General features: G+C 37.9%; 1 protein-coding gene across 15 annotated transcripts in view; it reads right to left on the bottom strand.

Moving 5' to 3' along the window:
- Nucleotides 1-23,738, bottom strand: part of SEMA5A (semaphorin 5A) — a 318,019-nt gene that overhangs the window by 13,620 nt on the left and 280,661 nt on the right. For 14 of the 15 annotated variants that reach the window (XM_069004052.1, XM_069004056.1, XM_069004053.1 and 11 more), the window contains 3 exons: nucleotides 21,075-21,300; nucleotides 11,490-11,708; nucleotides 2,314-2,484 (listed from right to left, as the gene is read on the bottom strand). In XM_069004052.1, the coding sequence (XP_068860153.1) occupies nucleotides 2,314-2,484; nucleotides 11,490-11,708; nucleotides 21,075-21,300 (616 nt within the window). Of the gene's footprint in view, nucleotides 1-413; nucleotides 809-2,313; nucleotides 2,485-11,489; nucleotides 11,709-21,074; nucleotides 21,301-23,738 lie in introns of those variants that run through there. The other variant, XM_069004063.1, reaches the window with a different exon arrangement.

Here is a 23,738-nt window from a genome sequence, read left to right as displayed (position 1 = left end):
CACTGCAGAAAGATCAGCTTAATCAATGTAACATAAATTTCTTTCATGCAGTATTACACCACCATTTCTAAATGCTCAGCTGCTTTGTCCATTATTTGTTCGTGTGAGTTACCAATCCAAGGATAGAATGCATTTTCACCTCTTACAGAAGCAGTAAATACTTTAGGTATAAAATACTGTTTTATGCAACATATTACAGACACCACTGCAACTGGTTACGCTTACTGATGATCAGCCACTGCTGATCAATACTGCAATGCTTCCTTCCATATAGCTGTGATTGCATTTGGCTAAATTAAAAGGAAAACTACAAACTCAATGACAGAGCTTTTAAAATGAAAGATGAGGAACAACTGATGTGTTTTGCAGACACAAGCCTGTTACTTTATTTTAAGTGCATACTTGAATATTTTCAGTTGGATTTGCCATTAAATATCTATATCCTCAACAAATCCTTAGTATCAATTTTCTGCTAGTTTTGTTTGGGGGGAAAAAAAAAAGCAGTATTTCAAATGCCAAAAAATCTTCATTCTTTTCACAACTTAAGAAATGTTATAAATCATTTCCATTTTTGCATATGTATTTCTGTGTTGGTTGGTTGTTCTTAGATTCCAAGTAACATTACTATTCTCTTCTTATATTGAGCATGTCACTCAAGCAGTGAGTGCCAGCAATGGTACTTTCAGATCTGCACAAGGAAGAACCACTCTTCACCTGGTCCTTATAACGAGAAAATGGCTCTGCAGGCATTCAGGCGTCTGTCCAAACTTGATCTCTGTGGCACTGTGGTTATTTTTGACCCCTACCCCTGTGAAATAAGAGCAGTAAAGAGTGGTTTTGAAATCTATACTGTAAACATGAGGCGAGGGCCAGTCTCACAGCTAGTGGATGATGTGCTGTTTCAAAAACCTATGGCAAATTTTCAGTGAGATTGAAATATTAATAAAATATTACAGAATGTGAGAAATACACTTTAGGCTTCTGAAATGTTATTGTTTTATAAGGGTTTCCACTTTCTTGAACCAAGATGAATGAAACCAACCTCCTACTCCATCCTGTATCTGCTCCAAAATTTGGGTCACAGGCAGGTCAAAATAAGATGAAGACATTATTTATGAATGTTTGCAAACTGTCATTTATAGGAAAATGGTGGTAGAAAATAAATGCACAGCAAGAGAAATAGCTACAATACTAGCACAATGAACACCCCAGCTCTGACCTTTTAAAGATGCCTTAAGGATTTCAATGCAGCTATGCAACTTCTACACACAAATGTACACTATTTGTCTCAAAAAATCAAATCATCAACGGATTTTGATGCTTGGCTTTTTTTTCTTTAAACCCAAGACAGAGTGTTGCATCTGCTTTAATTTTGACCAAGTAGGTACATTTATTCTGCTGGAAGATATGTAGTGCCTAGAAAAGGAAAAAATCATAACAGGTAATATGATCCATTTCATCTCATGGGGCTTTTGCCCTTGCATGCACAGCCTCATCATATGAGCAGAAAACATTTGCTCTGAAGTCTAGGAGCTCTAAGTGAAGCAAGTAATACAGCGTGGCATCAGAGCTTCTTCCTTCCTTTTGCTGTTGCCTGTAATCCACTAATAAGCAATAAATGAAAGTTTATGTGGTTTTAATTTCTCACTCAAAGTTGTTTAAAAAAAATTATTTTCCTTTAATATGAGTCAAAAGACAGAGTCAAAGTGACAGAAATAGACATGACCCATAATGTCATGCAACTAGCAGGAGTGCTGAGACATTTAATCTACTAAGCACACCACAGTCATTTAAAAAGATCGAATCTTTGTTCCTTAACATCCAAAGTTGAAGAAGGAATTTTACAAAGCCTACAAGGGTTTTCTTTGTGTTTTATATCAAAACAGGGCAAATATTATCTACTTGAAGGACCTAGAGAGAACATGCATTGCATATTAACCTCAGCAATTTTCTTGTTGTGAACGTTTGGTGTTATAACAAAAGTGCTTTGTGACATTTTTATTAAAAGTCTCATAAACTGTTTGCATGGTCCACTTCAAATATTACACAGCTTTACTTAATCCAGATCCAGACATGGTAACTTAGGATTTTAATTTTTAAAGAGGGACGAAGGAGTTTGTGTCCTATAGAACATATTCTGCTAGTACTTGATTTACCACAGCATTGTAGCATGTAAGAGCTGACTGTGCACTTAATAAGGGAGAGAAATTATTTGCTTCTAAATAATAGATCAAGGACATCATATTGCCTAAGTGGGAATGCCTTATTCAGTGGCACATAAAGAACAAAGATGGATGGGCTGATTGGCTGTACCTGGACATGGCTGTGTGTTGCAGAGGGCCTCTTCAGTGTGCAGGCCAAGGCAGATGTCTCCTCCATACGCCGGGGCTGGGTTTGTGCAGGAGCGGGTTCTCATGTAATGCCCTCCTCCACAAGTTGCTGAGCACTTTGACCACGATGACCAACAAGACCAGCCTCCATCCACTGAAAAGACAAAGAATACTGCATTTTCCCAAGCTTATGTGAGACATGACACAATCCAACTCATTTTTCTCATATTTTGTGGATCTACTTCATGGTCTACTGTAATTATTGGATATTTTTGGCTGCCACTGAACATAGTTGCCACAAATCTAATTTTATCACGATGCAATTTAATTTTAAAAGCCCCTGGTATGCTGGAAAGCCTAACAAAATTACTCATCCATATAAGACATTTTTAGGGAATCATAATATCTTTAGGATGAAAATCTTTTTCTTTTCCTTTCCTTTTCTCAAATTTGAGGAAACAAAATACCAAAGCTTAGCAGAAATATTGTAAGCTTAGAAGTTTAGCAGAACTATTGTAAGCTCAGAGTAGTTTTTTTATTGATGTAAATAAAACTTGGCCCAAGAATAGCAACAAAAGGATGGAGGAATCCAGAATTTGTTTCACAACCCAGGTGGATTGCCTTAACCCTACAACCCTTTTCAAATGATCTAAAACAGTTGTAGGATTTGATGTGACAATATAATGTTACAGTCTTAATACAGCCCTCCACATAGACGTCAGCAGCAGAACAATGGCAGAAGTTTAAAAAAGCAACACACATTGACAAAAAGGAGTTGCCACTTCAAGTTTCTAAGAAAATTTTTGAAAATAAATATTATTACTTACCTTATCCCCTAAATATTATTATTTACCTTCCCCTCCACACCCCCTTTTGTATTTACTAATTCAAGTATGTCAAACTGTTCTCCAGTCAGAGTTTTCACAACATTCTTCTGAAATGTAGGCTGGATTTCATGGGAGACCCATTTGTCAGATGGTTTATGACACATGGACACTAGAAAAGATTTAAATGAAAGTTCACCTCATTGCCTGCACCAGCCTGGCTCCTTTGAGCCTCTGTTCTTAAAGCTACTGCTCCAGGATGTACTTCTGATATTTACAGCCACATCTGCCAAAGGCTTCGTTTTTGTAGCCACATGACAAAGTCAGATGTACTTCTCCCAGGGAAGTATTCCTTCTGCAAAGAATCTCAGTATTTTCTTCATTTATCTTTATTTTTTTTTTTTTTAAAGAAGGGACAAAATTCTAAACTTTCAAAATTTTCATATCCTACAAAAAAATGAATTTCTTTTCAAACCTCTATTTAAAGTGTTATCACTTGAATTCTTAAGGAAGTAAATTATTTTCTATTCTTTTTGATCTTTTCTGTTCAATTAATGAAATAGCCTTTCAAGGGGTAGTTTCTACTGGTTTACTGAAACGCTATTCCATCATTATCTCTTACCATAAAAAAAAAAAAAAAGAGTTTACAAATCTTAAGAAAATTAACTTACAATGAAAACATCTATGTGGTACTTGCATTTAAATTCTCTCTTAGACAAAGATGTAGAACATTTAAAAAATACTCATTTTGGCTTTGCAGGATTGCATATCACAAATGCACTTGGTGAGCTGAGCAGAATGATTTCTATGCAAAGTCTTCAACAGTGAGAAAATGAGATAGGAGAATTTTGATATTAAAAGCTATGCATGCATTTTTTAATGTAATTTCAGATACAGTATATCCTCAGGTTCTCAACTGTTAATCAAACAGATAATTCACTATTCCATACATAAGATTACCTACTAATCCTGTAACTGAAGTTGTTGAATATACTGCATTTTATTCCCTGTACTGTTTGTTTGCAACACCATCCTAAACATCAAGAGAGCATGGACTTGGCACTTCCTTGCTAAGGACTGTAGTTGTGAAAACTCTTGCAAGTAATTTGTCTGGACTCTGAAGCCTAATTCAACAGACAGGATTTCTGTGATCTAGTATGCAATTTAAATAAATTACTTCCATTATTAAGGAATTCAATGATTGTTACATCATACACCAAATCATCCAGCTATAGAGATGTATAAGAGAGTTTTATACCACCTATCATAAACAAATACTACATCTCGATAGAGTATCTGACTTGCTCTCATACTCATATTTTTCTTATTCATACTTTTCACTGGAAAACAAATATGTCTTTTTGCCTGAGATAACTCTATTAATGCAGTATTATGCACACTCATATCTAAGAAAGCCCTAGGTTATTTGTCTTCAGTGCAGGTGAAATATACTGTGCAATTTTATAACAATTTCAAGACATGGTATCTTTTATTCAGAACTTGCCTCTTTTTTCCTTCTTTTGAAATTACATCAAATAAAAGCAGAAGCTGTTACCCAAGCTATTCATTTCATATGATATTAAGACCTTACCTTTCTAGATGCTCCCTTTTTTTCTTTTTTTTATTTTTTTCTTTAAAGTGATCTTTGACTAGCTCAAATGAATAATCAGAGGCACGTCTGCTGCAGCATATAGACTCCACAAAAACGAACTGATTCTGCCTGAGATTGACCACACAAAACATGAATTGTCTGCAAATATTACAGGTGCATTGTTCACTGTAATGGAGACAGTGACCCCCAACACTTTTCTACTTATTTTTCAATGGACCAGAGTGAGAATTACAAATGCACGTGCATTTGAAACTGCCATCCATCAACAGGTGGCCGAGAGAGCGATGTGACACCCGGGAATGTCACCATGTTCCACAACTGCAGTGATCATGGCTGTACTATGTGACTTCAGATGTAAAGGGAGAAGTGGGTCTGGGGAAGGTGAGGAAGGACAAATGTAATAGACAATGTTACCTTTGATCGTAGTTGAGCTAGACAGAGCAATTATAACTTTTTTTTAGCAACTATTTACTGACAGGCTGCCTTCCTAAATCTCTAACATTTCAAGGACTATTGTAACTACCTCTTTTACTTGTCCCCAGAACTTTTTCTTTTCAGCAATAGAGGATAATAAGGCATCATCATGGTTAAATAAGATCAAAGGAGTGGGTATTTACTGCTTGAGTTTTTACAAGACCTAAGTAGAGCTCTGTGGTTTCTTTCATCTTTCTTTAAGTTGCTTAGCAACCCAGCACCATCTAGGTTTTTTTCTTTTTGTCATGGAGCCCTTAATGTTATTTCTGCCTCTTATAGGAAGAAAAATACACAGCAGCAAGGAAAGTTCCAGTCACCACAGTTTCTTTACATAACAATTTTGTAGAGCTGTTGGACAAAAAAACGTCATTAAAGTAGCTCCACAATGAAAGACTTAAAGAGTCTCTACATTTTCTGACAATTGCTGAGGTTGGTCCCTTTAGGGAGAAGGGTCTCTTCAGCTAGCAGTGTGCTATCAAACAATGCTGTTTCCTTTATAGTAAACCAAACAACTTTTTGCCTACTGGCTGTTGTTGAGGTTAATAAATATTTCTTCACTGTAAAGAAAAGAACACACGCCATAGAGAAGAGGACATACCAGGAAGAAACAGTGTACAGAAATGGGATCTCCTGAGGACACAACTAAACATCCACACTGCTGGAGAATTTCCAAGAGAAAATTAGGTAAACTGGATACCCTGCTATGCACTTCAGGTTTTACAGGGAAGTGTGGGCAGACACACTGACCTCACCTGCTTTCATGAGAAGGCAGATGGAATTGCAGGGTCCTTTATAAACTGCCTACATGTTGGGGAGCCTACTGCTCCCTTCCAGACACCTGGGGGATCATCCCATTTCACATCACTTAGTCTGCTGCTTTTTCCCAATCCTGTGGGATACTGCTGCATGTTTCAGTGTGGGGAAAGAGCAATTTTCACATCACAGTTTACAAAGGCAAAGTATTATTTCTGTGATACCTTTTATTCATAGAAGCAATGCTGGATGAAACAGTCAACATAGTGCAATGCCGAAACACAAGGCAAACAAATGGTTCTTGAAGAGAACAATAACAAAATCTAAAGGTCCACTCGGGTTTAAGTCTGTAACTGAGAGTTTTAAGTTAGAAAAGCAACAGTTGCTTCCAATTGCAGTTCATCCCTCTTCCTGCTGGCTATAGAACCAGCCTTGAGAGATCAGTTCATGTTATGAGATGGGCTTCAGCCTCCATTTACTGGCGTAATTTTTTTTCCTCCTGATCTAGGAAGCTATTGCAGGATAAATTTTATTCTTTTAAATACATTCCTGCTTCCTTGTGGCCAAGTATGACTTCAAAGAAAAAAATAATAGGAGGAAATAAAAACAATAATGAAGAAAAAAAAAATAAAACCAATAAAGAGCAACTGGCTTTAGGGCATGCATAAATAACTTAAATAGTCTTTCAGGGATTTTTGTATATCTGAAACTCATTATTGTTATTAGCAAGTTTAGTGATATATGAATTGATTCAGATCTTCTCAGCTAAAATATCACAACGAAACTAAACTAAAAGTACTATAATAAAAATCCATTACTGGTAAAATCCCAAAATATTGCCATGAAGTGTCAGAACTTCATATCTAAGAGATGGCAACTGTCCTTTCCCTGTGATCCTCCACTACACTCTGAGGGGAAGAGGCAACAGGAACTCCTGTAGCTCCTGCTACTCAGTGGTGCTCACACAGCTCTGCTTTAATTGTCTAATTAAGGCACACTGGCCAAGTGTCCCGATGTCCCTATGCAATGGAATATAAGAGAAAGCAACAAGAAACAAAACAAAACAAAATGAAGAAAAGTTGCCTTTTTCTGCAGAAATGAATGAAAAGAGGTGCAATACTGTGAATTAGGACAGTGCTCTTTATGTTTGGTTGTTATTACTGTCAGGCCAACAGATCTTTTAGTTAATAGATTCCTGTAATTTTTGTAGATTTTCAGAATTAAACAACACTTCTCTTCATCATCTATTTCTCTTCATAATGTAAATATCTTGCAAGCAACCAAGGATAACAAAACCCTGATATGACTGATATTAGATTACTTTCTTTTATTATTGACTGCATATTAGTAACTCAAAGAAAACAGAAATGTCAGTGAGCATTCAGAGATCCTTTCCATAGTTACTGAGGCTGTTCAGTTCAATTCTTGCCAGCTCAATGCTGTTCACATCTCTGAGACATAAAAAAAGAGCTGAGGCACAGGTTCAAGGCATAATTTGCTAGTGCAAGACAATAGTTCAAATTCTCCTGCCCCTCAAAGTAGCTTAGCCAGATGGAAACTGAGTACTGAGAACATGCCTTTGCCCTACACTGCCTCACAAACTCTTCCTGCAGCTTATTTGGGAGAGTGATAGTTAGTTGAAGGCAAAATTTTATGAGGGATCATTCTAAAACTTGAACAATACAGATAAATCATCTTCCAGGACCTGGATACAATTTCTGGCAATTTTCTGGTACTGTTCAGTTTACTATTATATATTCAGCCTTCAAATACTATGAACAAAAGGCTCAGTGACTGCTACCAATCTGCACATTGGTGGACCATTTACTACTGCAGAAAAACAATTCAGTTTCTCTCTCTCCTGGAGGCTTAAAAAAGGCTTAATAGAACTCACTGAAGGCAGGGTCCAGATAACTTCAGTAATTATTTAAAGTTCTGGGATCCTGCATTTAACTATCAATTTCTATTTATTAATATATTAATAAGTATATTTAAGAAGCTGCAAGTGTTGCAAGACACTTAACCAGACAAGACAGCCTTGTACACTTTCTCCTTGTGCTAGTCCTTCAGAGCATCCTTAGTATCTTCCAGGATGACACTGAGCCCAGATTAATTCATTGAGAAGCATAAAGTCCTGCTGACTTTCAGCATGACTTAAATACTGCTCAGTATATTGCTCTATCACTCCCCTTTCTCAGCAGTTTACATCATGAGGGGTTGATCCTGCCTGCAATAAGCAGAAGAGGAAGCAAAGCAGAACCTGAGGTTGCAGTAGCAGGAAGGGTTCTTTATGGCTGCCATTGCACTTCTTCCTGCTAACCAGAATATTTCTGGAAGTGTAATGACTGGGCTGGACTGTAATTAAAGGGTTCTGTGCCAGAAGGGAGCAGGTAAAGCTTTCCTTACCCTGGGAAAGCTCAGGAAAATCTCAGAGACCATCAAATTCTTTGTTGCAGTTTTAATTCTAGTACTATGGAAAATACTTTCAGGTCAAGGTCAGAACAAAATCCCCCCCACACTCCTTAGCCTTTCTGTCTCTTTCATTAAAAACTGAGAGAATTTAAATTTACTGGTGTTCTTCTCCAATAAGAATTTATTTCCCTCCTACAAGTTTATAATCAGGTCTAATTTATGGATAAGCCTTATTCTGCAGCAATATTTTACTCTCCCCTGTCTCAAAAAAAAAAAAAAATCAATTACATATAGTGCTTGCAAAGTTTTCCCTTCAGATTTTTCTGAGATCTGATTTAGTCTCCTGTGTTTTTTCTTAATTACTGGCAAAACAGTAGTTCTGTAGCTGAGGAACTTTGTGATTCCTTGTTGCAGGCTATGATACATCTAAATACTTTATTCATGCTCTACACTCTATTCAAATTTGCTTTGCACTAAAAAGAAAAATGAAACTTGTCCCTAAATAAAATTATTAGACAGATTATGTCACTGTTTGGGCTTCAGAAAGGCCCACCACACTTTATATCAACTGACCTTTTAAAATATTTTCAAATTCAAAGCACAGTTTCAACTTCTGCCTTACAACTTCATGGTTTTTAGTCTGGGGTATTGTCTATGTCATAAAAAACTAGGGCCTCTACAACAAACTTATAAGCATGTTTTACTGGTTAAAACAATTTCTTTCAAAAAATGTAACAGTGAATAGCTACAGAGCTTAATAAAAATACCGCTTCTGAAAACCTTTGGCTTATTTTAACTTCAAAAAAAATCCAGCAAATTCAAGATAGCATTTAACTTGAAAATGAACAGCAAGGGATGAACAACAAATCCAGCCCTGTTTTATAGATACTCTGTGCCCATTTGATGAATGTATTTCAGTTACTACAGTATGGTGGTACAATCAGGTATCTCAGAGCTTGTGAGCAGAGCTGTTACCTTATACCACACCACAGATGCTTCAAGGGAAGCTGAAGGCAGTGTCCTATGGAGACATTCCCTTTGCAAGGGAAGCAGGAGTCAGTGAGGAGTTGCTATGTTCTTGCTTGCTTCACCTACTGCACCCATCCCCAGGGAGGCTTGCACATATTAGTACAATGGTCTTCTAGATCTTTGACTTAATTAATTATTGCCAAACTACTTGAACAGGGCAGTTACATGAAACAGAATCATTTATAATTTTATTATCATGGAAAAAGCAAGGTGATGGCGGTCCAGGAACTAATGAATCCGATCATGCACTAGGGCTGTGCACACAAGGAGAAGATTTGGACCACGATTTTATAATTCTCTGAAAAATGTTGGTTCTTTGCTAGTTCCCTTCCACCTCTCTCCAATAGTGCTTAATGTAGAAAATATGGACACCCTTCCCTGGCCATGCCTCTGTGCTCAGAAAGAAGCATCGTCTCTTCCCTTCATCTCCTCAGATGTTCACACTCCCAGATGGAGAAGTGAATAACTGAGGCTACTTTCCTCCTTGGATACAGCAAGAAAATTTCACCAGAAAGCACTGGCTGCTTGTGCCCAAGTGCCTCTTTCAGAACTTCAGTGGCTTAATGGGCGTTTCCCCAGACTGAAACAGGGATCCTCAATAGAAATTCCCCATGGATCTGCCCTACCAGCAGGAGAGCTGGGGGCTTGAGTGCCTCAGGGCATTCAAGTTGTCAAACAATCCTATTGCTCCTGTTAGCAATAAAACTGCAGAGAAATTTGCTTTCAGTGAACAGCCAGAATGCTCACAGAGCTGCTGGGTTTGCAGGCTGTGTGCCAAAACATATTGCTTAGGTTCAATTCAAGATGGAATCATGCTTTTCAAGAAGCTGTGTCCTCCCAAGAGGGAAGTGTTCTCTTCTGCACAGATCTTCTGCTTAAATTCCAATGCAAAGAATGGACAGTGACTGTTAGAGGGCTTAAAAAGCTTAGGGAAAACACTGCAAAAAGATTGGACAAAATACTCATATTATAAAAACCAACGTATCCATGATATAGGGAATACACTTTTAATTTGAAACCATATATGTGTATGTTAACACACATGTATGCTTGACAATAGTGATACACATACACAGTATGTATATTGCCTTAGTAATTCTTCAGGTCCACACTTGAAAAAATGACAAAAGCTTCAAGTCTTCAACAAGAAAATATGCAGCACTGCTATACATAATTAACACAATTAAAGATGTATGACAGCTTATTTCTAAATTTACTTGCTGCTGCTGGAAAGAACTGAGTCTTTCAGTCTCCCTTCCTTCTTCCTCTCTATTGCTTCTTACCTTGAATTCTCTCTTCCTAAACCAATAGGACCTTCTTTTCTTCAGTCTTCTATATCCTTCCCCTTTCTTTTCCCACAAAGCCTCTGCAAAGCTCATGCCCTTCAGTTTGAAAGTCTGTTTTATGAAGGGTGAGATGTGACTGAAACCGAGATTTTTTTTCCCGCTATGCTGGATACACAACAATGATTTTTAATCCAAAGTAGTTTCTTGAAAATATATATTCTACTTGTAATCTCTTTCATAGAATCATAAACCAACTTTAAATTAAGGAGAAACTCAAGATTCCAAGAACAATCTTAATGGACTACTTGAATTACCATTCCATTTGGTGATCAGTAGTGAACATTATTTGCTGGCAACTCTACACTTGAAAGCTAACACAGACTTAATGCCAGCAACTGCTGTGATGAAAATGATATTTTGAGTTCAAATAAAGACTAGGCCAGATTTCTCATGTCTTGCCAGAATTCTTATGTCTTTTTTTTCCTGTAAGTTTATATACTAAAATTATATTTTTACAGTCAGTCTCACAAGTGAAAAAGGACACAGCTATTAATAGGGTCGATGATAAATTTATTGACATCACATGGGAATATTACCAAATCCACTTATATTATAAAGGTAAATTTGAGCTGTAATTGATTTCAGAACCAAAACAAACCCAAAACTCACCAACTAAAACAGAAAAACAACCCCATACCAAATATTGCAAGATATAATCTTGAGGATGAGCTATTTTATTTCCACTTCTTTCATTTCATTTGAAACTTACCTGGGCAGGGCAAAATGTTGCATTCCTGGTACTCTAGAGATGGGCCAAGGCAAGGAAGTCCCCCATACTTGGGCTCAGGATTGCTGCAGACCCGTTTTCGATTCCGGATACCTCTGCTGCAGTCACGACTGCACTGAGACCACGGAGACCAGGGTGACCAGGCACCATTGATGGTATGAGCAGAGTATCGTCCAGAACGCAAGAAATCCCCTGACAATCCTAATAAAATAAGGATCAAAAAGGTCATATTGAATGAAAACAGTATCTCACCCCAAAACAAGCTTTTCCTCTTCAAATTTACTCCTAGGCTTCTAATAATAAGTAATATGAATGGAAGGATCCTGTCCTTTAGCCTCACAATCCAAACTCTAGTTTCATCTCAAGAATCTCTTCTATAATAGAAACTTCATAATCATTTGCACAGAACTACAGCAAAGAGTTGGATCCAACACTTTAGTTAAAACTTTATGGTTGCATTGACTGAACTAGACTATTTACTCCATCTAATAATGGTAAAAATTACCTCTCTCTTGCACAGGAATTACCACCAGAGAATCTCCAAATATATTACACAGATATTGTTGCCTCTGTTTTACAGGAAGAAGGTGACAAAGAAGACAGGATTGAGCTTCCCATGACCACTCATCGAGCCAGCTGCCCTGTTCCTCCTGCAGGGCCCTGCCCACTTGACCTACCCAGCCTGCCTCTACTGCTGCTGGCTCTGCACAGAGGCTCAGGGTATCCAGTGCAATGTACCTATCCTAGCCATTAGACAGTCCACTAATAATTCCACAAAGTCTAGCAAAACTGCCCTTTTGTAAAGAGCAACGTTTTGCCACTTTAAAAAACAGTTTATTTTCCACAGAGTTGAAGTGCTCTAAACCACATATAAGCTACGGCAATCAGCCTTTTGGAAACACGCGCACACACACACACCACAGATTATTCCTTTTCAAAATAAACATCTGGCAAGTGGAAAATGTATTTTCTAAGTAAGTTTAGGACAGAGAAAAGGAATTAGATTAAACAGCAATGGATGATGTCTGCTGTTTATCAGTGAGAAGGGACACACAGATCTTGTTCACAACACACAGACAATAGACCTGGATACAGCCCTGGGTGAAGTTGTAATAACCTGCAGTTCATGAGTATCTCTGTTGCTCTTGGGCTTGGTCCTGCATGGGAAAAGACTCCCTCCACTGTACTAAGCACAACACTGGAATCACTCTTGAGCTGTAGCCTTACCTCTAAGCATCACTAAGTACCTCCACCAACACTACAGGGATTTCCTACTGCTGCCAAAGCAGTTCACCTTTCCCAGTGGAAACTCTATGATGAATGGAACAACAATTGCTGTTTTTATTAGAGGTCCTTATTTAAGTAGCTGTGATGAAAGAAGGTCCTGTGAATGGCACTTCAGCCAGCAGAGGATGTGGCTGGCTCTCTGTGATAGAGCTTCAGTATTGCCAGCATAAGTACAGATGAACTGTACCACTAACAGTGGAGAAGTGCAGGGCATTGTTTGCAGCTCTAACTACAGCACGTCTGTATTTTCTTGAGAAATTGTTTTGTGCCCTGCCCACAGCCATAGGCACTGTAGGTGTATGGAATGGAGATAAAGAAACAGAAGAACAATGCCATGAAAACAGACAGAAATAATACCATGAAGAGTCTGCCCAACAGTTGTCCTGGAATGAACAAGATCAGTATTCTGCATAACCATTATGGAGGAGCCTCTTATTCGCAGTGTCAACTCTATTTTTACCCATGGTTATGGCATTAGTAACACTGCTTAACTCCTTCCTCAAGAAATACATTCAACAATCATCCCAAAGTAGATGAGGGTTTGCCCAGTTTTATTCAACTCTTGATAACTTGCAATAGTGGAATGATGATGCATTGACACAGAAATACTGGTAATAAGAAACTGCTGAAATTAGTAAGAAAACAGCAGAACTGCAATATAAAAATGATTAAAATTGGATAAAACCTTCCAGGAATTATAGAGGGTAACTATTTCTCTCCTGCTGAGCCAGACTCTATTACACAGATATTAAAAGCAGCATTTCAAAAAACATGACACACATTCAAATGCAAAAAAGGGAGCAAGTACAGAGAAATAGAATGTGATTTATGAATACAGGTCCACTTTCCTTCTTTTAAGACACATTTTTTGCAATTTTGTATCACTCTGGTCATGGAAATGCTCAGCTTATGTACACAATGAGCTGTAAGAGCAAATAGTATATTTTATACCAGAATTCTAAATTAAGTTATTAAATTAAGAGCAATGCAAACAATGAAAAAAGTATTAATCATCCCAGACTGCCATTCATTCCATTCATAAATCACTGCAGGGTGTACCACTTTGTAACCATACTAGGGTATTTTGAAGGTATCTTTGCAGCATACGTGTAGCTTTTTAAGTCCTAAGGAAAATGTGTGACCTTATCTGACATTATGGTATTAGATTTCTTGTGATTTAAATTGGGGACTGGGGAGTGCAATCGTCTAAGCGAAAGCTCTGAGGTAGTTTAGGTCTGAAAGAGAAAAATATTCCAAAAAATCTTTTCAGTGTGGAGTTTGGTCTGCAGCAAGTGCTCCCCTGAGTTTTCTTCTTTCCAAAGCATTAGAAAATTTATTATAAGGACCAGTCTTTCCATAGTTTTACAGTAATTAATACAGTGTTCATAAAGGGGCTTTTAGGATTTTCTCTTCAGACAGAAACTACACAGTAAAAAATTAACATTATGCCATTAACAGCATGAAAAGTGACAAAATCAGTTTGCATTCTGGAAATACTGTTCTATATATTCCTTGAACAACATTATAGACTTCTACAAGGAGGGGACAAGGTGCACAGATGAGGGAAGAACAGTGGATATTACTTATCTCAACTTTAGCATGGGTTTTAACACTGTATCCCATAACTTCCTGCTAGACAAGGCAAAAAAGTATGAGCTAGATAAGTGGACAGTGCAATGTGTTGAAAACTGTCTGAGCAACCAGGCCCAGAGGACAGTGATCAGTCATTAAGAGGCCAGCTGCAGAAAAGTCACAAGGTTCTCCTGCTTAACACCATCATTAATGACCTGGACAAATTTGCCTTGACTGGGAGGAGTGGCTGATAAACCAAAGGGTCGTGTCACACTTTGACAAGGCAGGGAGAAACCTCATGGAGTTCAACTAGGGAAAACGCAAAGTCTTGAACCTAGAGAGGAACAGCCCCATGCAACCACACTTCGAGACCAATGACCTAGAAAGCAGAGAAAGGTCTTGGGGTATTGGAGGACAAAAAGCTGAATGAGAGCCAGCAATGTGCCCTTGTGGAAAAGAAGGGCCTTGGGTTACATTGGGAAGAGTTTTTCCAGTACGTCAAGGCAGAATCCTTCCCCTCACCTCAGCACTGGTAGAGAGCCCATCTAGAGTGCTGGCCCCAGTTCTGGGTTCCTGAGTCCTTCAGCTGACAAGTCCTGTTTATTGACTGAGGTGGTAGATGGGATGAGTGGCAATGCAAAATTAATCAAAAGATTATATTGTAGAATTTGTTCAAGCAAAACTTCTTCAGAAATAAAGTGTATTTACAGAACCAAGTCCTAGCCTTATCACAGTTTACATCAAATTTGATGGGAGAAGGCATAAATAGAAAAGTATTGCAATCTTTCAGAGCAAGTGGCACAAAACTGAAAACTCCAACTTTTCTCATTAAACTGTGGTTTTCTTGCCACTTCTGTTTGCAGTTTGGGCCACTTTCAGATTGCTCTACATCCACCTCCAGGGACAGAAACCAGATTGTGCCAACAAAACCCCACATTAAGCTGTTTTTCTCAGCTTACTACACCCAAGATAAAAATATATAGCCAAACCAGGATGCAAGGGCCAATGCCCTTGGCATGGTAGCAGCAAAAGTCTAGTTGCCAAAACACGTCCCTCTTATTTAAAGCCCATCTAAAGAAACAGTTGTAAAATCTGCAAGGAGAATGATCAGTCATAGCATCATCAATAAACTAATGAATAGTTTTCCCAAGACAGACAGAACATCTGTAAGTCAAATTCTGATCCAACCTTTATGACAGATTCACCATTCAAATGTTTTAAACTAACTTGTTCTCAGAAAGCCTAGGACTGACTTAGAGCCTGGTGAACAAGGGAAGCATGAATTCTGCTCACAGCTTATCAAGGGCTCATTTTCAGTTGTTCAGAAGTTGTACTCAAGTAATAAACTGCTGCACACAGAGGCTAGAAAAGGGGATTTAAGTACTTGATCCCAGTACAATTTTAAAAAGGCAGCTGTGCTTCTCTAAGGTGAAAAGTCCCATGGGTAGCAGCAAGTACTGCAAAAACTTCAGTAAAAGCAATCACAGTGATTTTGTGGACAAAATAACCATAGACTTCTAAGATCAGGGAAGAGAGAAGATATGAACTGACATCTAAACAGAAAACTTTTCTCTCATTCCAAATACTTCTGCTTTGTTCAATATGAGTAAAATTACAGAGAAACTAGTGCTTTGCTGGTGATTCACTTATTCCATAATGCAGATATAACTGAAAATAGTTGCCCAAGTAATTTACATAATTCTGATATAAACCAAGATGATTCGATGATTTCTAAGTAACTTTTTAAAACTTTTTGGTTGACTTGAAATAACTTCATAAATACACAAGAAATTAATCCTGTTTGGAGACATGTTAACATGAAAGTCACCTGCCCTGACTAGCACAGGAGAAAACAATCTGCCTTTGCAAAAGTCTGTAATGAGAGTTTGGTTGGCCTGATTCTGCTTGAAAACTGCAACATACTCAGCCAAGTTAAATTAATTTGCCTTAAAAGTGAGGCTCTATTAAAGCACATAGATTAATAATAATTCCATAGTCTAGCCTGTAGCTAAGTAATACAGCTCTAAGTAAGAGAGAAGTAGCTGTGACACCTGATAAATTATATTACTTGACTGATTTATGACTTATGTCCTCCAGTTCCGACCTAACAAAGAAAATTCAATTATCCAAGCAGTCTAGGTTCATGACTTTAGGAAAAGATGATCTGAAGCCAAAATTCAAGTATCCTGAATCACTTCTAAATGACAGCCTGAAACACTGCTTGAAGTGCAGAGGTAACAAGGATAAGCAAAGATTGTTTCAGTGTTGTCACTCTCTGGAGATAGTCTGCAAGTTATTTGACCATATTATTGAAGCATAAAACTTATCTAAATTCAGGCCTAAATATCCAAAACTTATAAAAACTTTATAAACCTACAAAACACAGTAAAATTGAAATAGTAAAATGTAATGGCAAACACTAATGCAATGCAAAGATGCCCTATTTAAAAAACCCAAAGTGTATGCAGATGGAGGATGTCATGTTAGCATGAGAATTTTATTTCTTGTACCTAGCTTTTCTGTGCTTAAGTATTTAACCCCGAAGTTCCACTGAGTTGTACTTTGTCAATCAAACTTGAATTTGTCATCAGATTCAGTTCTAACTTCCAGAATTCATTTTGTTCTTACTCAGAATATCAAATCTTAGCTTCAATACAACAGTATAAGAGATATCATCTCAACACATATTCCTCCTGACTACAGGACATTCCTGATTATCAGCACATTCTATTCTGTAATAAATTCTGAATGCACTCTAGATTTCCTGTGGGTAGCACAAGGAAAGATTTAATCAAACTTTTCACAAGAGATCATAACCACTAGAAGAGTAATTCAGACAAAATCACATCCTTCCTTCAAAAAAACCTATTATTTTGAAGTTTGAGATAGAGGAAGCAGCAACAACTAGGAATCTAGGTGCAGATTTCCAGGTGACTGGGACATAAAAAAATAAAAAAAGAAGCAAACAAAAGACTCTTTAAGACTGAAATGACTAAAATTAGAAGTATTGCCTTTGTTTAATGGCCTTCAGAAGGCATTTTGGAAGCTAACCTGGTCTAACTCTGGCCATGTCAAAGTCAAGTGTCTTGTCTAAGCCCACCATTGCTGTTTGCATTGTACTCCATGGACAGAAGGCAGTATCTCCAGAGGGTGGATTGTGCCCATTGTATCAGATGCTTATCTTCAATGGATCCCTCATTCGTCAGGGTGCTAAAGCTCTCTCTGCAGACTACTATGGAGTCTAGACTTTGGTAAGATAAATTCAACCTAGAAAAACCAGACAACCACATACCTTGCGAAATATTTATCCCTGGATTAAAAAATTATGTTTTGAATGAAATTATTACTGTTTATATATGAGATAACCTTACAGAGAGCCAGCATGTTTGCTGTAGACATTTAATATGTTTCATAAGCATCCATGAAAGCCTAGGGTAATGTGTTTCTATACTCTAAATGCTGGATTGTACAGACAGTGCATTAAGACATACAACAATGTGCACAACCTCTTTCAGTTTATTTGAAATAGCTGTCTCTTTCCTACCTGAGCACTATGAAAACCCAGAGACAGGGACAAAGATTTATTTTTCTTTCCTCTTAATCAAACTTCAAATCAGCACAGTCTGCAAATGCTACTGCTTACTTGATTGAGATAGAAATCTTACCACACTCAGGAGGAGTCTAGAGGGTTTCTGGCAAGAAGTTCTATCTCTAAGGTCATACTGCAAAGAAAGTTTGCTTTGCTAGCATCTGACAGTGAAACATGATTCTGTTTAACACAGCATGACTATAGTTGCACAGTGGGAGATTATAGGCAATGAGAAAATTTCTAACAAATGGCTCCTATCTGCAAGGAACAGAGAACTGATCTCTGCAGAACACATCTTTGGTAATGAGGTATGCCAAGCATTTTGTACCAGAATTAATCTTTCCGTAAAAGCCATGCTACAATTCAACATGGAGATAATGAAAAGAATGCTCTGGTCAGGTGGAAGGAAGTTAGGATGTTTTCTTGCTATCTAGCCAGAAATGGTGTCTGCCACAATTCATGGTTTCCCATTCTCATGGCTACCCTACATGACTCTTATTCATGTATTTTCTTCCAATGAAACCAAGGAGCAGTAGATTGGTGGTGTGTTGGCCCACATCTAAACCTGGGATCAGGCAAGTGCTCCTGGATCCTGCAGTTTGGAGGCAGTCAGCAAGTTTCACCTCATCAGCAAATCAAAATTATTCCCCCCTCACCCCTCCCTCAGCAAATGTTCCACTCCATATTGTTCTGGCGTCCATAACCAGAAAATGACTAAGCAAACAGTCTCAAAATAAAATGTGCTATTTTCACCAGCAGTATATTGGTTAATGCAACCACTTGGAGCACTGATCGAATTTCATCTTTCATTACAGAATAATTAAAGTCTCACTGGCCAAAAAAGAATCAAAGAATGAGTGCAAATTAATGACAAAGCTGTAAGGGCACTCACTAAGAAGAACAGACAGATGTATAATAGCTTCTGCCCCGTCAAGTACTCAATAAAAAGTACTTAAATATTCAGTAGTTTTGGGATTAGTCAGCAAAAATCCTTCACCCAGATGAACATTTCTATTACTATGCAACAGGACTGGGGTCATGCACATTGCTCCAATGATGAATTATTTCCAAATGAATCAAAGGAGCAGCTTCAGCAAGATGCAACAAAAAAAAGTACAATGCCAGGAAATTCAGGAGTATTATGTTCAGGTGCAAAGAAAAAAATCTTCAAGCTAATCAGGCAAAGAATGCACCTGAACCATCATCCCCTGCCACTTGCACACTGAAAAAATGCTTTGTTTTAAAAATTGTAGGGTCTGTTACTTCTGCCTACATTCTGTAGGAGTCAGCTTATGCATCCAGCTCCAGGAGACGTCTTATGATCATGACTTCAGAGCTGAGAGAGGTGTCTCCATGCCAAGTTTAATTTTTTTGCAGCAATGTGATCTATAACCCTTGCACTGGCTTGCCTTATTGACCTCCTCTCTTATGTCATGCTTTGGCTTTTGTATACTCCTTTCTTACGTGCTGCCACCTCAGCTGTCAGACCAGATTATACCTAGACTCTCCTGCAGCTCTACTTCTACTTGTGTTAACTCTCCCACATCTGCACTGCCTGGTGGGAAAAATATTCCCTTTCTCATTTAATCTCATGAAATTTTAAAAACATGTCATCAATGTTGAAGTGCTGGCAGAGTGCAAAAAGAGCACCACCACCCTGAATTCTCATTAAGGACAAGAGAGACAGGTCATACACCAATCCTAGCAGAGCAAAGTCTTTGCTAAAAACTAGTTTGAAATTTAGTATGGATGAAAACAGAATAGAAGAAACACTTGTGTCAAGAGCTGCTCCATGTCAATATCTGCCTTGCTATCCAGACCTAAAAAAAATTTGACAGTGTAGATTATCTGAAATGGGAATGACGCAGAGCACAAAACTAAATCTTATCTGGAGTACCATGGGTTTTGTTTTATTATTTCACACAGTTCACTACTATATATTTCTTAAAAAAATTACTAACATCCTGCTCCCTCCAAAGAGACACAGATGCCAAGTGAAACAATAAAGGTTTTGTACAGGATGAAGGGTGGGGCCGGGCAGGATGGAAGTTTCTAGCATATCATCACAGAAACCAAATCTGCAGCTTCCCCTGCTTCCAAAACCTTGACATGTAAACCTAGTACAGGCAGGAGCTTAACACTGACTTTCACAATAGGTGGTTTGTCTGAAAAATATTGAGAATTGGGAAGTCCAAGGACTTAAAAACTGTCCTCTCTTTGTGGTCTGAGATGAGACAAATGCCTTGAGTAACACAATATTTTTTTTCAGCTAACCTGGATCTTGTGAAGATAGAAAAGACTATGCAAATGGAAAACAGGCCTATAAATACTAAAACATAATAACCAGACATCAGTATTTTTTTAGATTGTATGACTAAAATATAATTTAAAAGATACACTGATATACAATTAAAACTGGATAATCAATGAAATACATTAATAAAATTAGAATGAGTGTCAGCATTTCTCCTAGTTTTGATTTCTTTATACATATACAAAACTATGTATTACTGATAGGAAAATAAGAGAATTCTGAAACAAAATAATTCCAATTTAAAGTCATCTAAAGCTGAAAAGATTTTGAAGGAGTTTGGTTTTCGATCTCAGAAATAAACAGAACTTTAAATTACTAGCAAAAGCACAACATAAACTTTTATAATAGAAATTACCCAGTACATAAGCTCCTTATTTATTTAAACACCTGCATGAATCTTACGGTTGTTACTTTCAAATTACTGAGCAAAAGTTCTTAGAATATTCCATACTCTAGCAAGATGTTCCAGAAATATGTTAATGTTCCACAAATTCACCCCTAGTAAAAGCTTGGGGGAGTATAAGGAGGTAAGAGAAACTTCCAATAGGATTATTGTAAAGAGTATTAAAATAACCTGGCAAATCTCATAACTGGTGGTGAAAGACACTTGCTTAGTCTGAATCATGACTCTACATCCAGAAGAAACACAGGCTAGGTTCCCTACTGGGATCACTATGCCCTCCTTTTCATTATCAGCTCTGTTACACACAGCACCAGCAAGCAGAAACTTCCAGTCTGTGCTGAAAATGGAACTGCAGGCATGTCGCTAGCAGGGGGCATGGTGAGCCCGCCTCGCTTTGCTCACCATCTGTCAGGCATCCGCTGGTGCCATCGCTGGAGCAGTAGCGCATCTCGATGCGCTGCCGTCCCACCTCCAGCAGGTTTGGGTCAGGCAAGCGCGCCTTGCAGGTGTATCGGAATCGCTGCTCGTAGTGACCACCGTTGTCCGAAATGTTCACTGGGGTCCAGGGGGTCCAAGGAGTTGTCTTTTTTAACTCTGGGCAGGCGTTGGTGTTACAAGGCTGATATTCCTGAAAGAAAAAGGTCATAATAAACATAATCATCACATATGACCTTAGAAACACTCCAGAAACACTCAGACAAAAAGACAACCATTTAAAAAAAGCCTCTGATATCTTTCCAGCATTTCCAATAGCATTGATCACCAATGAACTTTTAACTTGAAAGTGTTTTTTCAGCTTCTGTGCAAGCACAGTACCACACTGCTTAAAGCAATAATATACCAGTAAAATTAGATCTATCACATCCATAGAAACAGTCAATCACTCTAAGTACCATAACAAAGCATATCCTTCATAAATTATTAGCCCCAAGTTAGGTGAAGCTAAATATGCTAAAGCTTTTAATTAGGAAAAATTCTGATAAACTGCACATACATGACACAAAACAGTAAATAATTCCTTGGTAACATCTAGTGGCATACGAATAAGCAAGCCACTGTCCATTTTGTATATTGCTTACATACTTCAAAAGGGACAACAGACAAAATATGTTTTCTATTACAGATTCTGGCTCCCTGAGGTGCATGTTACTCATAGCTCCAGAACTGCTAAACCTATCTTCAGAAGCAAATTCCCTGTGGAGTGATATGCACTAAAAGGAAGATGACATCTAAGAAACTAATGCAGAATTGCCAGTATTCTTAACAAACGCAGACTTGTCAGTATTCTCAAGCCCCACAATGTATGTCTTCTGATGAATGTCATCAAGATCTGTAGATCCTGCCTATTCATTTTCCACAACAAAATATACTCCATCTGATGCAAATGCTTTGTAAAAAATACACTTAAAATAAACAACCACTGAATATCAGAATAAATACACACTGATCAAAAGAAATAGGCATTAGTGGGAAAATTTTAATATTTTCTCTCTACCTCTTGCCTGTTATAGAGAGAGAAACAGCAGAAAGTACTTTCTGAAAAGGAGCCTACTAAAGTTTGTAATTCCACTAAATGCTAAACAAATAAGGAAACAATAGAAATAATGGTGCTATCATATAGTACAACCTCCTTCTTCCATAACCTCTACCCCAGTTGATACCACCATGTTCCAACAAGTAATAGATTACCTACTCCTCTCTTTCCCATGGTGATAATAGCCTTTTTATCTCATACTTTCCTCAGTCCACTACCTCTTCTCATAGATAGTCTAACTTAGGAGCATACACAATTAGGTTTAGAGCAATTGCTTTCAACCCATATTTTAGTTTAAAGTCTGTGTTGCTATTTCAGATCTAAAATAAGCTTATTGTCTGAAAGCCTCTCTAATTTTTTCATCTGTTAGAGCTGGATAAAAAATTCCCCAGAAATCCCTGCCCCACTAACACAGTGATGCACCAGACAACCCACTATCCTGTTCAAGATTCTCAAGTTCTGAGGCCACATGGACTTGTGACAACCTTGTGTTTTCACAGTCTTGTGGTACTTCAGAAATAAAGAGCTCTTGGCCCAAAGGCTTCTGCTGGACTACTCTTGTTCCCTCCTCAAGGCTGTGCAAAGTCCCTTCCCACCTTAAAACCTGTTGGTCACTACTGTGGTGACCACAAGTCATACTCAGATACCATTTAGGAAAGAGGATCAACATTTCTGGGATCTGAGTTTCAGCCTTGTCTGGTTTCTGGCTCAGAAGACAGCGAAGAACAAGCAAACTATCTGGTCCTGGTACAGCAGGGTTCTCCATGACCCCTCAGGAGTCAACTGTTTAAATCAGGTATATTTTAGATTTAGGACAGAGCATGTATGACTGTTCTCCTTGCAGCACATAAACTAAGAAAGAAATCATAAAATTAACAGATGCTAGCCACGGCCAGAACTACCCAGCTTGCTATCTGATCTGGCTACCCACCTTCAAAGTGCAGTACCTCCAGTGACTGGATTACAGTGCATCTTTTACCAAGAGCACTCTGCCTTTCCCTCTCCTTTTTTTTTTTTTTTTATGACATCTAGTACTGATGAGTCTATCACCTCCCCAGCTCAGCTGATCCACTAATGGGTAATCCTCAAAGATAACAAATTGCAAGTTAATATGAGGCTGCATTTTCCCTTAATATTATTTTCCAATCACTGAATTTCGCTGGGCCTTTATCAATGATGCTGAAAGTGTTTCTTGTCCCAAACCTACAAAAATTTTTTTCATGCCCAAATATACATACATAATAATAAACTAAGCTTAACTTGTTAAACCTACACAGGATTTGAAACCTGATCTCCAGGTCCTGTGCACCCCAATGTCTTCCATTTGTCCTATTTCCTTATTTTTCCTAGGACTGGACACCAAAATTTGCCTTGGCATCCTAGAAGCAGTCTTATCTATACAGCATGCAATGGCAATCATCATCCCATTTGCCTGAGAGTTGACTTTAATATGTATATTATTGCATTAGTGCTTTTTTCTTCCACAACATTGTACAAAGAATCTAAGTAGAGTCAATTATCTTTAATAACCT

The sequence above is a fragment of the Aphelocoma coerulescens genome, chromosome 2, assembly GCF_041296385.1.
Source record: "Aphelocoma coerulescens isolate FSJ_1873_10779 chromosome 2, UR_Acoe_1.0, whole genome shotgun sequence".
NCBI lineage: Eukaryota > Metazoa > Chordata > Aves > Passeriformes > Corvidae > Aphelocoma > Aphelocoma coerulescens.
Note: the sequence above shows the minus strand (reverse complement) of the source record. Positions and strands in the feature narration are given on the sequence as shown.